We start from the raw sequence: 17,282 nt of genomic DNA, 5'->3' as shown, positions 1-17,282 counted from the left end.
CTTCCTCCCTTCCTCCCTTCCTCCCTTCCTCCCTTCCTCCCTTCCTCTCTTCCTCTCTTCCTCCCTTCCTCCCTTCCTCCCTCCCTCCCTCCCTCCCTCCCTTCCTTCCTCCCTTCCTTCCTTCCTTTTTATTTATTTATTTATGGCTGAGTTGGGTCTTCGTTGCTGCACATGGGCTCTCACCAGGGAAGTCCCCAAAGACTGTAACTTTACTCAGAGATGGCAGTGAGCCTAGGATGTGGGTGAGGAAGAAAAATATATTTTCTGACATATGAGCTAAAGTCCCTAATTAAAAACTCAGGCAGGTGATTTCCAGCGAGGCTACTACTAAAAGAAATAGCCTGCTGCATCGCCCATCAGATTTCTCGCAAGGGAGAAAAGTGTTTTTGCTTTCCATTCTTACCCTGTTTTTAGGAGAGGATAGAGATGAACTTCTGATAGAGCTGGTTATAATTTCTATAATTGTCCTAGTTTCTGTGAAGTTGCTGACTTGGATAAACTTCAGTTGAGTCTAGTTCTCATGCTTGTTTCAGTAGGCCATGACATAAATATACTGAGAGGCCCAAACTTGTGTGTGAGAGACAACTTATGCACACCTTAAGTGTGCTCAGTCACTGGCTTTGATTTGTGTCTTTTATATCCACCATGCATAGTCTGATAAGCATACAACTTGCAATAGCATATTTACCGATATATTAAAATGAAAAAGATCAATTGCCGAAACCTATTCTCAGGCTTTAATCAAAATATTGCCCTTACTACTATTGGGCCATATATTTTTGTTTCCCTGTCATGATTCATATGTTAATTCATGTACACTACAGGCATGCAGTTTAACTTGTCCATGTCAGTGAGATAAAAACACAGGAAGTATTACATTTTTCATCATTATCACAGACACCTGTGAGCATAGGAGTACTGTACAGTTTGTTTATAAATCCCTCCTAAGATAATAGCTATTTAACGTATCGTGTTCCTTTACAGTACCTAATGTGAGACCTTATACCTAGTTAATACTTGCAGCATAGTCCTTTAATTTAGGAATGAATCAAGTTCAACCAAAAGCACATTTATAATATAAAGGACAACATTGAATAAAACAGATTGTTGTGTATGTTAATTAATGTTGAATAAAATAGAGGATAAACATATCCTCTTTGATACAGTGATAGCATGCAGATCTCGGTTTGAATATTTGAATAACTGCCACACTTGGGGGCTTATTAGACAGTAGAATCCACCAGATGGAAACTTATCGAGACCCAGAGACAAGGCTAAGGCACAGCAGGCACAGCAACAGGAGAAAGTTCAGGGTGGTGGGATGTTGGCATAACAGAAGCATGTCAGTCAGCACCAGGCAGTATCCATTGGATACATGGACCACAACCTTTGTCTGAGGTGCATTCAGTGTCAGGCCAGTTGATGTAGATTCAAGCAGTATTGGGGAGATATAGCAGTGCTAACATAATTACAGGACTCTAGTTCAGGGATATGACTCTAGTCTTTGAGAGGGTTTGAATCAAAGCAGAACCTTAATAATAAAAATGGCCATAGCTGCCATTTATCAAGCAGTTACTGTATACCCTGTACTGTATCATCATATTAATCTTCAGAACAACTTCATGAGGAAGGCACTGTGACCATCCCCATGTTACCTAAGGGGAGATTTAACAGCCACGAGTAAAAGAACTTATGCAAGGTCACTCAGCTAGTAAGATAGGATTTGTGCCCAAGCAGTTGGGTTCCAGGGTCTGCAAGCTTAATCACTACCACTTCTCAATTCAGTTAGATAAATGAATTGAAAACCATTATAGAGATCAAAGAATAGTTCAGAACAATGATGGTAAAATAATCTTGCTAGCAATATTAAGAATTATTTGGGAAAATGGGTCTAAATTTAGTGAGTCAAGGGATTAAAATAATCCCCACCTATGGATTTTCATAGCTATATAAAATTCATATCATTAGGAATAAGAGAATAAGGCATATTTAAGATTTAATGTAGAGTAGGAGGGCAGCATAATTTGACAAAAGACTGGTATAAAAAGGAAAGATGTCCTATTTAGAAAATCAGTAAGGTGGCATTGTCCACAGCCTTTGGAAAATGAGGTATCGAGAAGAACGAAATGGATTTGCCACATTTAATTTAGGCCACATCAAGACAGTCACTTTGGAGTGCTTATAAATAGATTGTTTATGAAGAGTGGTGTTGGATATTTGTGAACTCTGCTGATTAAAAATTCAGGTATCAAAAGAGAAGAACAAACATTAATCAAACATTTCTTGAGCACCTGCCAAGGCCCTGTCTGGGCTGTGGGCATATATTACAGAGCAAAACAAACAGACCTTGTATGTGTGGAACGTACAGGCTGGTGAATTAAAGATCACTTAAATATATGTGGAAAATGTATCTGTGCTGTGCGTCCCAGAAAGAAGGAAGTACATCAGACAAGCACTGCATCCAAAAATATATTAGGTCGAAAAGAGGCTGCAGTAACAAGTGACAACTTTCGATGTCACAGGAAATAAAGGCATATCAAGTCAGATGTGTTGTCTCGTTTAAGAACCGGGAGAATACAACTTCTGTGAATCAGTTGACAGAAGGAAGTAAGACAAAGGAGACAGCTATATAGCTGTGCTTTTTCAAGTAAACATATTTCACACAAAGTAGTAAGATTTCTTCAGTTCGGAGTGTATCAGAAATGGTTACTAAACTACTTCATGAACAGCTATCTGGATAGGAGGCTTCATACATACAACTGAATCTTTTAGCAACAAATCAGCACCAGTGAACTGCCTCAGTGGAAAATACTGTCTTTCTTAAAGCCTACCTCCTGAAGAACAATGTTTAATGGAAAAATCATTAGACGGGTAGATGGATATGAGAGTGATAGGTAGGTAGATAGATGGATAGTTAATAGATATAGATATTTAAATGAAGATAGTAATTCTGGAGATTTGGGGGGATTTTTAACACTTTCATAGAAATGTCAATAAAATCGAATGTATGACCAGAAAAGAAAGGAATTCATTTTCTGGGAATCTGACAAGCATTCAGTAAATCCTTGTCACCATGGGTAGTAGATATATCAAATAGTGAATTCTACATTTAGCATAATTATAAAATCACAATTATTCCACTTTTCTCAGAACCACCTTTTTAAAAAAATGTTTAAAGAGCACATCACTTGTACATAATATATGTCTAGCTATACTAGAAACAAACTATATACATGTGACAAATTCCATAATTCATTTAGTCATTCTAGTATTTCTTTATGGAGTACTTGGTGTATGTCAGGCTGTGGAGAAACAGCTAATTGGGGAAGTCCCACTGGGGTTCTTTCAAGCTATTTGATAGTGTGTGCTGATAATGCGGAGGCAGATCAAGAAACAGGAATGGAATACTGAGTGATTCTTACGAACTTGCTCATATATGCATGATGATAGAAAGAGTACTTCCTCATCACAAACTCACAGTGCATGTATCAGCTAGAAATTCCCCGTGCTAAGTACATAAATTCAGGTATCCATGCCACGTGAAAATAAAAGCAGAAGTCACTTGTACCATGTGCACAAAAGGACCTCCACCATGTGCATGAGCGAGCCTGATAGTCAGGCTTTTCAATTCATGCAAAATTTCATTTAGTTCATTTCTAGGAGCTTTGTCCACACCTTCTTTGGCAAAGGAGAAGTGACTGAAAACGCACCAAAGCACTGACTAACTTCATGTTGAAATACTGAGACTTTCCAATAGAAGAAAGAAATTTTAAAAGACAATTTTACTTCTTAAAAGCTAATATCCAAGGGAATGTAAGCATCAAATAATATAGAATAATAAAGCTAATAACTTGCTGTTTTATAATATTCATTAAAAACGTTTTGCTTTTTTAAAAAAGTAAAGCACACATGATTTCACTACCCTTATAATTTACGAATGTTTGTGTTTCATTGGTTAGATAATCGCATATGTGCACAATCTGTGATATCACTAATGTTGAAGATGTTAATGTGACTAATGTTAAAGATGATCATTGCCTTTGCTGAATCAGTTCCTTAATAAAGGTCATGCTAATTTAGAAATCCTCATGATGTATTTATGAGATTTTTGAGAAGCAAAATCAAAATTATGTCTTTTTCATGCTTCCCCTTGTTTTATTTGATTATGGGTAATAAATATTTTTGACTACTTTAAATTCTTCTAAAAATATCTGCTGAATAGACTACCTTTTGAAAATGAATGAAAAAAAAGAAAATGAATGATTTTTATACCATCAGAGAGGCTTCCTCAGTATCACGTCTTTTAAAAGGAAGGGATCAGGAAATCTGGCCTCAAGTCCTTGCTTCATCATTTTGAACCTCTCTACCTCAAACTGAGGGGTTTGAATTATTTTATCTCCCAAGTCTCTTCCAGTTCTGAAAGTGATTCCAGCAACTTGCCTCGGTACTTTGAGATACTTGGACAGTTTCAAGAAAATCCCAAATCACAATGGAAGTAGTTGCCATTGTATCCATATGGAAGTACAGAACAAAACTTGCAAACAGTTGCTGCTCGTTACAGCTGATATGCTATAAATGGTTGTTGACACTAAGACCAGATGTCGTGGAAAATCCTGCATCATTAGGAAGCAATGGGGCGGGGAGGGAACCTGTGTGTGAGAATGTCAGTAGAATCTATTTAAAAACCAACCTAAACAGTGATGCATTATAAGAATTTAGAGATAATCTCAATGTGTAAATATTAACATAATAGATTGCACTTAATTTAGAAATACAGACATTTCTCAAGTCATGAGCATTCATTACAGATATTCAATGTTATGCACATTGAAATGGCCAGCTGCACTGCAGTATAATAGCTAATCACTAACGCATATAATATCCCTTACGAGCCCCTGTGATTAAATCCAGTGGGATTTTATATATACTGTTTTGCGATAAAATATATATCTATAATGTTCATTTGTGAGATGAAGAATTAGTTAATTAGCTTCAGGAGTCTAAATTGCCCAAATCCACATAGTTAATAACAGTCAGGACCAGGAAATAAATCCAGGCCTTCACCCTCTTTCTAGATCATTGTGCTGCCCGTTTCTCTCACAGTGCTGTGCCCCATGTTCAACCATAGTTGTGTTGGAAAGCCTGAGTTTCTGATCTCACCTTTCTCATTTGTTTTAGAAAATCAAAATAATAGAATATTAGCAGTGAAGAATGTAAAGGTCATCCTTTCTAAAGAAGTAGCCACTGATTAGGTGAGAGATTCTACTGTTTCAGCTTTTGTGGAATATAACCACATATTATCTTAATTTCTGTGGACATTCATAATCTGAACTAGCCTACTTGCCAATGAACTTTTATAGTGCAGTATGTTTTTAAGTTGGAGGCTATATGAATGGTAGTAGTTAAAGAAAATCAGAATAACTGTGTGGTGCCCTGGTTTAAATGCTGCTTTAGAAATTCTTGGTGATTAAGCCTTCCATATCCTTGCAGAACATGGTAACAAGATTATTCAAACAAATATATTCCAAAGAGTTGTATATAAATCAAACGTGTGTGATACTTTTAATGTTTCTTTATAAAGCAAATAATCTTTTAATAAAGTCAATAATCATCCTGATTTTTCAGTCTGCATTCCATAATTCTGTATATTAGGTTTGCCTAAAAGGTATGCTTAAACATGAAGCCATTTCAGTGCTATTTATTTTTAAATCTATACAGTAACCTTGAAATAGACATGCCTTTTCCTGTGCATAACTGCAGCTGAACAGTCTTCACGGGTATAAGGTGAAACACTGATCCAGATGGATTTATTATTTCCTGGATGACTCACAAGGCCCTACAGAGAGGTCTTCTAGGTCATCTCTAGGTATGAATATTTGCCCCAGTCATTCAACAGGCCATGTATGATAAAACTCTAAGGTGTTCCCTTTCTTCTGAATTGGCAGATACCTGGTGTTTAAGGGCATAATGCACACAGCACTGCCCAGATCTTTTTGATTTATCGATAAGAATGAAAGCACATTACATTGTTCATTCACTGATGACACTGGCATTTGCTCACTTGAGATCTGAAAGACCTAAAATGATTGTGATTTCTAAAGTGATTGGAACTCTTTCCCTGAATGAGTCTGTGCTTGACAAATTAGGACAGATGTGTATTAGCAGAGCTCTCTGACATCTCAATGCTTTTGAATATGAAGGTTACAGAGAAATAAACTATCACTTACAGTTTAATGTGGTTTTTTCCAAGTCATTTATTCCATAAATTAATAGCTGGAAATCACTTCTTAATTAAAGTAAAAGGTACATGAGTGTAGTGGACCATAAACTTTAGTTGTGAAAATAAAATGTCAAATATTGATGATATAGCATGGTTAGATACTATAGTATATTGATAGATGAACAAGAGTTCCAAATAATGTCAAATGTTAGATTTTACTAAAAGTTATTTTAGTATGAAGATCTTTCATATACTTGAGACCTCATCATCCCAACATCGAAATTAAATTATCATGTATTTAGTGTTGAGGTAAAAACCCTATCAGCCCTAAAAAATTACAAAGTTGTCTTTACAATTACCAATTGTCATAACAGTGATGAATCTGATGGCAGTGAGCAGCAATAGCCTGAAGAAGTCTGGTACTTGATTAAAACTTACTTGCCTACACTCTAGTTCTTGTAGACTTAACCTGATTTCTTCTGAGTTCTGGTTATGAGTCTTTGCTAATTTGCATGGCTGGCTTAATTAATAAATTAAATATTGGTTTGGGCTGTGTTTACCCAAGGTCAAAACAACCAACAGAACTGACTAATTCAGTAAGGAAAAAAAGTAGCCAATTTCATGGGGAAAAAAATTGAAATCAGTTGTTTGTCAACATATAAACAAAACCAATTTGACTGACTGAATTTTTAGATTTTTCAGACAGTCGTTTTGACACTTGCAGAGTCCATTGTTTCCCAACTTTTTTGAGTCTGAGACACACCTCTAAATTTGCTGGGTCTTATCCCAAGGTAAGAAGATGAACCACTCTCCCAAATATACATACCAATCCAGACATAACGTTCATCCACATAGCTAAGGATGATAGATTTACTGTACGTATTAATCAGCCTCCTTTTCCTGACCATCTTTTCCCTTCATTTCTTAAAACCCACAAAGGCAGTCCACGGAAATTCAAGACTTTGCCACGGTGCTTATTTTCCAAGTACCAATGTGTCTCGATGCCCTGGTTGGGAAACAGTGGTGTAGGCACAGCCTTATTCCAAGACTGAGTTATTAGTCCTTGAGTAACGATAAATACCCAAGAAAATAAAAATGTGTCTTTCTTATAGTATTCTGAGATGTGAAAACAAATATATAAGTAATACTTTGGATCACACTTTGAAGACATAAATTGTGTTTTTAAAAACTGGCTTATGAAGAAAAAAATCCAACTATAACATTTGGCAAATAGTAGTAGACTCTTTCTGCCTTTAAGAATAAACAGATTCTTAAAGACAGCAATTTTAATACATAATTCAGAATAAAACTCCAAAATTTGTACAGAAATTGTTTGGAAACACTGAGGAATCCAAATCACTGCATTCGGGTCCAAGCTCTTGAAGTCAACTAGGATTTAATTTGCACAGTTTCATTTGCCAAATGTCTGTAGATTGGTCCAACTCTTGTTATCATTTTGCCAAGTTTCCTTCTGCTGAAAATGTCTGTGCTCTGTTAGGCTTCTAAGCCAATGTCCGTGGCCAAGTCTGGACCTCAAGCAGCCGTTGGAAGCATGTGAGCAGGTCAAGACAGGTGCTCTCATTCATTTGATCACTCCCCAAGCGTATTCTCTCTTCAGCCCAGTATCTCTCCAGTACACTTAGGCATCTGTCTGAAGCCTGCACACATGGTCATTTGTTATCATTTTCTAACCATATTTTCCCTGGGATTTAGGAATGACAGTCTCCGGGAGAGAGGACAGTGCATGCCTTTTTTTTTTTTTTCCTAACCTTATAAAATGTTAGTTTTGAATAGTCACTTAAAATAGGTTCTCACTTCAGTCTCTCTTTTTTCTTTCTAAATAAAGCCTGAGAATTTGCTTTTAGCTAGCAAATCCAAGGGAGCAGCTGTGAAACTGGCAGACTTTGGCTTAGCCATAGAAGTTCAAGGAGACCAGCAGGCGTGGTTTGGTGAGTAGGATCTCTCTACCTCATGCTGCTTGTACTATTCTGGCTCCAGTCACATCCCACTTCCTAACCAAAATAGAATGGAAATGTTCATTCTGACAACTTGACTAATTTTAAGATATTGGACCTTTATATGTACCTGATTTTACTGACATTAAAGGATATATAATCTAAAAATAATTTAAGGGAATAGAAGAGCAATAACACATAGACTTTTTTCTTCAAGGATGGATGAATAAAATGGATTCTGTTCTGAGAATTACTAGGAGGATTGGGCTTCCCTGGTGGCGCAGTGGTTGAGAGTCCGCCTGCCGATGCAGGGGACACGGGTTTATGCCCCGGTCCGGGAGGATCCCACATGCCGCGGAGCGGCTGGGCCCGGAGCCTGCGCGTCCGGAGCCTGTGCTCCACAACGGGAGAGGCCACAACAGTGAGAGGCCTGCGTACCGCAAAAAATAAATAAATAAATAGATAGATAGATAGATAGATAAATAAATAAATAATAGGAGGATTGCAGTAGTCAAAGAGTATTTGAGAAAACATTGATTGTTCACATACAGCCTCACTTGATGCTAAAAACACCTATGTAAATAGTAGGTACTTAGGAAATACTTGCAGAATATTTTACATATTTTGTGATTAGCAAATTTAAGTTTTAAAAATATTATAAAGTGTATATATAGAGATTTATATATGATATTATATATCTGTATATGTGTGTGTGTTTCGTCTCATCTTCTATTTCTCCAGAGTGCCAGTTTACTCTCTACAATTTTGATAATTTCAAAAATTCTATATGATGAAATTTCCATTTCCTTGCAATTAAGGAAGAGATTAACTCTAAACAAATTTAAATTATGGTATTTCTAACTAGGCATATGGATTGTTTTGATATTCAGCCAAAATAAATGATTTCAGCCACTGATTTTATGCTTCTCTTTCTGCCATTTCCCAGTATTAGCCCATTTTTCACGTAGTGTCCTAAAATATAACCTCTGAGAGCCTCAGTCTCACTTCTTTTCTGACTTTCAATGTATTGCGATTAAATTTTTAAAATGCCCTTCACTTTGAATTGCTTTTCCTCTAAACAACAACAACAAATACAAAGAGAGCTCAATAAGTGCTTTACTTCTTTTGTTTTCTGTGCAAATACTTCTCTGTATCCCTAAACACACACATGTACTAAAATGTACACAGAGCTCCCAGGATTCACCTTGTCTCTCTGATTTGCCCGAGCTAGTTAATGGGAGTGGCTGGTGAGGCACCCTTGCCTGTCTTCTCTGAAGGCAGCCTAATTCAGGACCTCATTTTCTGCTGCCTGTCCTGTTTCAGTACTACCTGACCAGTATCCTTGTCTGTGATACTTCTCAAGTTTAATACTGCCTTTTACATTAAGGCTCTCCTTACCTACCAGGTGAGTTTAATACCTCCAAATTTGGCATTTGGTGTGTCATATTTTGACATATAAATAAGCTTGTTCCTTTTAACTGCAAACTGAAAGGTAGGACCTAGAATTAGTTCTGTAAATTTGAGATTCAGAAACATCTTTTTATCATAGGAAAGAGTGTGGTTGACACAGGTAAAGAATATACAATAACAGGAGTTGGGGTCCAACAGGAAGTAGTGGGGCTATCACAGAAATGGGCAGAGCAGATCACTGGAGATACATAAATTAAGAGATCCTGCCCCTTGAGATGAATATCAATAAGTATTTAGCATGCAATGTCAGGGCACCTGTATCAGAAGCACGCATGAGGTGCTCTGGAGCACAAGAGAAGAATTATGAAATTCTGCCTCTGGGGAAAGTTTCAGTGATTGGGGTAAGGCTTCTGCCTTCCTAGTGGGTGAATGGGAGTTTTATTCACTGGTATGCACGGAGATAAAGGCATTCCAGACAGAGGGATCAGCACATGCAAAACCTCAGAGGCATAAAACAATTTTTTTCTATTTCAGGAATAACAATAAGTTTGTTATAGCTAAAGTATATAAAGTATACTGAGATGAGTGGTAGTTGATGAATTAGGAAAGGATTTTATGTCCTTTTGAAGGATTTGGCATTTATCTTAGAAGTTTCAGGGATCTGGTAAAAATTTTTAAGCAGAGAAGGACATAATTGGGTTTATGTTAAGTAATGTTGATTTTGGTAGCAATGTGGAGGATGGCTTTAAGGATAGCCTGAAGGCAAAGAACCAGTTAGGCTAATGCAGTAGTTCAAATTATGAATGAAGACAGCTTGAACTAAGGAGTATATAGGAGAAAGCAAGTTACAGGTAACATGCAGAAAGGACAGGAACCCTGAACTCTAAAGGGAATCTGTTTAGAAGAAATCAGAGTCCTGGAAATTGGGTTCAAAGACAGGACTCTAGTCCTTTCTAGAGCAAAGCAGGACCCTTCTTCACGAGATACCAAAAGAGGGACTTAGGCTTAGGGATGTAATTGCCAGAACTGTGTACAAGATGATGATTGGATATCAGGAATAAGCCAGAAGCCTTATTACCAGAACCAAGGCTCCAATTTAACATCAACAACTTAGATGATGCTTACAAGAGTATTGGAGTTGAGCTCCTGAAATCTCTCTTGCTTGGGGCTCCATGTTTTATCTCTTCTGCTAGATCAAAAGCTGTTTGAGGGACTATGTGTAGTGAAAAGTTTCTGCTCTTTGAATGAAAATACTTCAGCTGATATCCTGGCTCTGATTCTTAATAGCTACCTGCCATTGGTCAAGTCACTTTAACTCTGTGAGGTCAGTATCCTTTTTGTAGATGAAGATAATAAACACTCCTTTATGGGGCTGTTATGAGACTAAGTGGAGTAGAGCATTGGAAAATGCCTGGGCTCTGAAAGCTGTTCAGTAAGTTTTCAAAACCATCTTGGAATGAAACACATGTCACAGTACTCGGCCTACACAGTGAAAGACTAAATATCAGGCTAGTGAAAGCAATAACATCCATATAAAAGTATACAGATTTTGAAATTGTGATAATTCATTTTTCATAGCAAGCTGGTCCTAGAGAAACAACGACAGATGGGGAGTAAAATTCCCATTTTCTCTTTAGTATGGTGATCAGTTAAGTTCTTGCTAAGGTAGCTATTAGGGTAATGACTTTTAAGAGGTGCATTATAAGTTCTAAGAAAATTCAGCATTTCAAAAGTATAGAAACACATAGTTTCTAAGCTTAAGAGAATACTTGTTTCTTTTTTATTTTTTTCTTTAGCTTTTTTAAGCTTTTTTTTTTAAAGAATAGTTTATTCTACAAGTTCAAGTGAATCCTCATGGTTACTTAAGTGAAGAAAAACTGGGCATATGATGTACTGCATTTCTTTTGGAGGTATTGTGATATATTGTAGGTTTTAGGAGTAAAGGCATATTTTAGTATGAATGACTTGTTTTCATGTTTATTCAGTATCATCTGCTGTAGTCTCATGTGTTTGATTAATTTTATCTTTTAAAATATAAGTGTTGAGTGGGGAACCTTTTTATTTTAATAAGAAAAGAGCAGAACTCTTTCTTCATTATGTATAATGCCAGAGTTTCAGGCTTTCACATAAATTTATTTCAATAAATGTGAGAGGTCTATTACAAATAAGAAAAATGAAACTATACAAGCCATTGTAAAAGCTGTCTATTGGGTTTGATTATTTTTTTCTCATTTTCGAGTTCCAGTGTTTGTTTTTCCCATGTTACTTCTTCTGTCTTTCTAGCCCTGATCTATTTGAATACTAGCCAAAAAGGCTAGAAGTAACACCCTATAACATACCTGTTAGGAAGGCTAGAAATTTACCAAAGAGAACAGCCTGTTTCTCCTGTGGGACTGGGAATGCTCTTTTCAATACACTTCTGGTTTTTTGTTGCTGCCAGGAAAAAAGGATAACTACCATGATCTTACTTCATGGAAGAATTATTTTGCTTGGTTGCTATTATGTCTCTTTTTTTTTAAGTTAAGGGTTTTTTTAATGGTAGTATGTTGCAATGGGTACATTTCCAACTGTAAGTAATTCTGTTTTCTCTTTGTTTGATCTGTTCTGATATTCCTACTGGTTTTTCAGAGTGAGAAACGTATGCTGTCTGTAAAGAAGGCAAGCTCTCATTAAGTTTCCTGTTGATAGCATATATCATCATAAACTAGATTCTTAGGAGTTTAATCTGCTGCTGAAGAAGACCTAATTTATCTTACCCTCAGTATTTCTGTATTCATGAGAATTGTAGCGTAAGTGCACTGTTTTAATGTTCGTGCATTTAGATGTAGGCTTCAGTATTCTTAGGAGTAAGGACCCCACTGACTGCTCAAATGATAGTTGTGCTCTTAGCATTTGTAGTCTCCAGAAGAGGTTTGTAACAATTTACACTTAAGATTATTGTTGCATTTCTTTTTTTTTTTTTTGTGGTACGCGGGCCTCTCACTGTTGTGGCCTCTCCCACCGCAGAGCACAGGCCCCGGACACGCAGGCCCAGCAGCCATGGCTCATGGGCCCAGCCACTCCGCAGCATGCGGGATCTTCCCGGACCGGGGCACGAACCCACGAACCCGCATCCCCTGCATCGGCAGGCGGACTCCCAACCAGTGCGCCACCAGGGAAGCCCTGTTGCATTTCTTACACAGTGATTTATTTCCCTATCTTTTCTACCTAGATGCAATATCATTAACATTTCCTGCTCCAGGCCAGGTATTCTACTGAGTTATTTAAGACATATATTAAAGTTTACCAACTCCAGATAGGAGGGTACAGATTGCATATAAAAGGGTAGTCAAAATTCAGAGTAAGAAAGCACCACTGAGAACTGTAGTTAGCTAAAGAGATCTCTAACATGGAAATAATTTAGAGCCACCTTCTGTTAGAGTAAAGGTAGAACAAAAAATTGAAGGTCCAAGGAAGAGAAAAAGTACAAGGAACAGAAAAAGTATCATCAAGGGTGAGCATGAGAAGTTTATCTTCAAGAGACCTTAAAGAGATTTTTAGGTTAAGTGCTCAGAAGTAGAAAGAAGTCATGTTGGGTGAATGAAGGGGAGACCCAGATGGTAAAGGAACTTAAAAGTGCCAGCTGGGACCTCGGTCTTTAATCTGGTCTTTGGCATTGGTGTCCCATTGGATTCCCTGTGTGTCTCAATTTGGGAGGAGTCAGAGAGGGATGGTTGGAATGAGAGAGCAGGTATATGGCAGTGAGAAGCGCTGGGTAGCTCTTGAAAACTATTGTGCCTACCCTACCTTAGAAGAGCAGACTCCACGTCTCTCCTTCAGGTACTCCTTGAACTTCACTCAGGGGAACCACCACTGTTGCTCAGTAGTTCTTCCTACTTCACAACTACTGAGCAAACGTTTCTATCAAATAAAGTTTGAGGTAGAGGTGGATCCGCTGTGGTCCGTGTAGAGCTTAAACTACAACCTACAGGTCTTTTCTTGAAGTCCCTTCTCATTGTCTACCCCGCCCTCCTCTAAACCAAACAAGGAAAGGAGAAGTAATGAAAATGGGGGAAAAAGTGGTATCCAAAATCCATTGCCTCATTTTCTAATGTAATTTTGTTCAAAGAAGTAACCAGCTGTTATACATATGCTTGTTTTTAAGTACAAATTTGTCATGGAGATGGGGGAAAAGCTCCTTTCTTGGGCACTTTGCGTCACAGTAAATATATAAGGTGCTTCACCAGAGATTTGTAGTCAGAGGAACTCCGGATTACATATCATTTTAAAGAACAGTTTCGAGTTTTCGTGTGCCTTTAAAGAAAACTTCCAAATAGGAATAGTTATTTTTGGTATTTTTTAAGGTATATATTTTTATTTGAAAACCATTATTTTTGGAAATAAGAAATACTTTACTCTAAATTCTAGCTATAAATTGTCATTTAAGTGTACCTTATTGGACATAACTGATTTATACGATAGGAAACTTTCTTTGGCCATCCAGTTTCTCATACCGCATCCCTTAAGTCTAGCTGATACTTGTTCAACAGTGATTCATCTGAATATTCCTGAGTCTTCCCTTTAGTTGCCAGTTATAAGTACACACTGATTATTTATTAGTACAGAGTGAGCTCTTTGATGTATTTTGGACTCATTCCTTCTCCCAGTGAGTTCTTCAGTTACTCTCAGTGCCATCCCCCACCCTGTACAGACCACCTCACTTCCAAAAATATTTACTGGAAATTTGCTTTAAGTTTGTCCCCCGGATCCACGTTTTGGGTCCTTCTCTTTTATAGGTGAATACCTCTCATAATAAAGTTATGTAGGTACCATGAGAAGTATCATCTTTGGCAAGGTTGTAACCCTATCTTCAATTTTCTCCTAATTTCTTTCCAGGTGTAGGGGAGGATGTTCTGATTCTTTTCACAGGTTTAGTTTTAACTCACACATAAACAAGAATCAGAACTGCTGACCAAATGGCCTGAGGTACACACACTGTGCGGCACAATAGATGGGCTTTCATATCTGCAGAAACATGTGTTTTTTCTAATAAGCTACAAAGCAGGGCAGGTTAGTGTTGATACTGCTATGGAGAGAAACTCGTCCAACATTATTTTAGTTCTCTGAGAGCCTTGTTTTATCTTGACAAACAGATCAACAGATAAAGAAGCCCAAAGAAGTTTCCTCCTTAGTTTGCCATTTCATATTGGTTTTGTCAAGTTGGTTTTAATTCATTAACATCTGTTTTCCCTAGGTTTTGCTGGCACACCTGGATATCTTTCTCCAGAAGTTTTACGCAAAGATCCTTATGGAAAGCCAGTGGATATGTGGGCGTGTGGTAAGGAATCATTTTCATGCCGATTTTGCAGTACACCAGGATTGTTATAATTAAAAATAGTATCTGTTAAATTTGAGGTTGATGCTCTCTAGCAATCGGTTTAGAGTTATCATTCTCCAACTTTAGTCTACAACACAGTCACGTGGAGAGCCGGTTAAAAGCAGGTTGCTGTTTCTGATTCAGGAGGTCTGGGGCAGGAGCATTTGCATTTTTAACAAGTTCCCAGGTGATGTTAAAGCTCATGGTCCGGGAGGCACTTTGAGATCAGGGCCGTAGAGAATCCCCCTCAGAGGTCATGGGGTTTATACTCCCATCCTGTCACCTCCACCAGGAAGCCCTTAGCACAGATGTCATGTCTGTACCACAAGATGCTCAACAGGGATTAAGAGGGAAAGAGTGGATCTTGGAATGTAATTGACTGTTCCGTGGGGACTGAGCTCCGAGTTAGGCCTTTAACAACCAACTCTAATCAAAAAGTAGCCTATGCACGCTCAAAGGTATAGAATGGGGAGGATTTCCACCACAGGTTTTACAACAGAATTTCTTCATGTCAACAGATACTTCAAATAGGTGAGAGACTGAAATAAAAGGGATACTTCAGGGTGTTCTGAAAATATTTTTGCTGGAGTTATTGGCAAGAGCTAACCCTCTAGGTTCCTGACACTACGTCATTAGCACAACGGCTTGGTGCTTGATCTCACTGTGTGCATCTTGGGCTCTTAGAGTTACCTCCATGCCTAGGAAGGCAGATGTGAGAAGAGCACAGTGTTTGGAGTCGCAATGCCTGGGTTCAAGTCTTTGCTTTGCACCTGCTAACCCCATCTCCTTAATATCTCTGAGTTGGCTTCTTTACCTGTAAAACAGAAATATTTTACCGTCATAGAATTATATGAGGGTCAAATAGGGTGTGCATTAAATGAAGACGTTTCAGAGTTTGTAAAGCAATTTAAAATGGAAACAGTTATTATTCTAAAAAGTTGGAATTGTAGCCTAATTAAAGGGTAGGGTCTTAGGTGTGCCCCAAGCTCTGTCTTCCTCTTGCCTCCCTGAGAATATTTCCTAAGCAAGAACTCTAAAATCCTTTGGGTTAGAGCATTGCCACAAAATGTTATTGTTCAGATGTAAAGGTTAATGGCAGATAACTCAAATATTTCCCTTGCAATAAATCAGCCCCATCACAGATCCGTTTCTGCTGATGAATTGTCAGAGGAGCAGAGTACCCTGAGAGACAGGCAGACGCAGATGGGTCTTATGGAGGATGTGTTAGGGGGTGGGGGGTTGGATGCGGCTAGAGTGCAGCCCTCGGACCAGGCACTGGAGAGAGGCTGTGGTGTAGACGGGTCAGAACCAGGGCAAGTCTCAGTACCCTAGCTTCCACTTATAAAAACGGAGATAATAATAGCACTTACCTCCTAGAACTTCCGAGAGGATTTTTTAAAATAAGTACATGTGAGTTATTATTATTAGAAAGTGTTTCTTTATAAATGAAGTTTCTAGATAACTGATCTGTAGCCTTATAAGAGAGGGACTGAACACGTTTAAACAGATGATTCAGCATTGTAGTTCTGATCGTCAGCTGAACATTATGGTGCCCTCACCTGAATACTAAATTCTCTCTCTGCTTTCCTTGTTCACTTTTAAATTCTTTTCCTGCACGCCTTTTACGTTGCAAAAGATGTTATTATGGACCACCTTCCAGCTCCTGAATCATATCTCATTCATTTAAATAACTTAAATAAATCATTTATTTGGTTCTTGCATTTGAAAACATTTTTTACAATGTATCAATGTTACTCGCCTTGAAGAATATCAGATCATTTAAAAAGAAAACAAAGAAACCCTGATATTTTGTACTAGAGATTCTTTCCTGGTCGTGGAGCAGAATCAGTGCTGAAACTTATATACATAGAACTGTCCAGCCCCTACATGGGCCCTCTGCTTTAGTGGCTCTGAGCTCAGTGTGGGCAGCTGCATTTTTAACAACTATGACATATCATCAGGGTTTAGACTCACTAAACACACTGTGCTCAATTTTAATATTACTTTGGTAAATTTGGGTACACTTGTTTTTGGATTTTCTGTGTGAGTGCATTTCCACAATACATTTTGTATAGCTAACCTTTTAAAATAATGGGATTTCACTCCTGTGAAATGTGAGGTAACTTCTAGGGTTGAAGCTCTAACTTACTTGGCTGGAAGAGGGAGAAAAGATAGATGAAGAGTTGTTTCCCCCCTCGTTGTCTGAGCTATATCAGATTCTTGAAAAATGTAAATAAATATTAGATAGATACTGCATGTACACATACAAACATAAGTGCTCCCATGTACGTATACACACACACACACACACACACACACACACACACACACACACACACAC

At 37.8% G+C, this 17,282-nt stretch overlaps 1 protein-coding gene across 8 annotated transcripts in view; it reads left to right on the top strand.

Moving 5' to 3' along the window:
* The window catches only part of CAMK2D (calcium/calmodulin dependent protein kinase II delta), a 280,888-nt gene that overhangs the window by 205,263 nt on the left and 58,343 nt on the right, over positions 1-17,282 (top strand). For all 8 annotated transcript variants that reach the window (XM_029235093.1, XM_029235096.1, XM_029235094.1 and 5 more), the window contains 2 exons: positions 8,067-8,169; positions 14,819-14,902. In XM_029235093.1, coding sequence (XP_029090926.1) covers positions 8,067-8,169; positions 14,819-14,902 — 187 coding nt within the window. The remainder of the gene's footprint in view (positions 1-8,066; positions 8,170-14,818; positions 14,903-17,282) is intronic.

Source organism: Monodon monoceros, unplaced genomic scaffold (genome assembly GCF_005190385.1).
Source record: "Monodon monoceros isolate NGI ecotype Baffin Bay Population unplaced genomic scaffold, NGI_Narwhal_1 Super_Scaffold_20, whole genome shotgun sequence".
In the NCBI taxonomy this organism is placed as follows: Eukaryota; Metazoa; Chordata; class Mammalia; order Artiodactyla; family Monodontidae; genus Monodon; species Monodon monoceros.
This window is presented reverse-complemented; position numbering and strand designations above follow the sequence as displayed.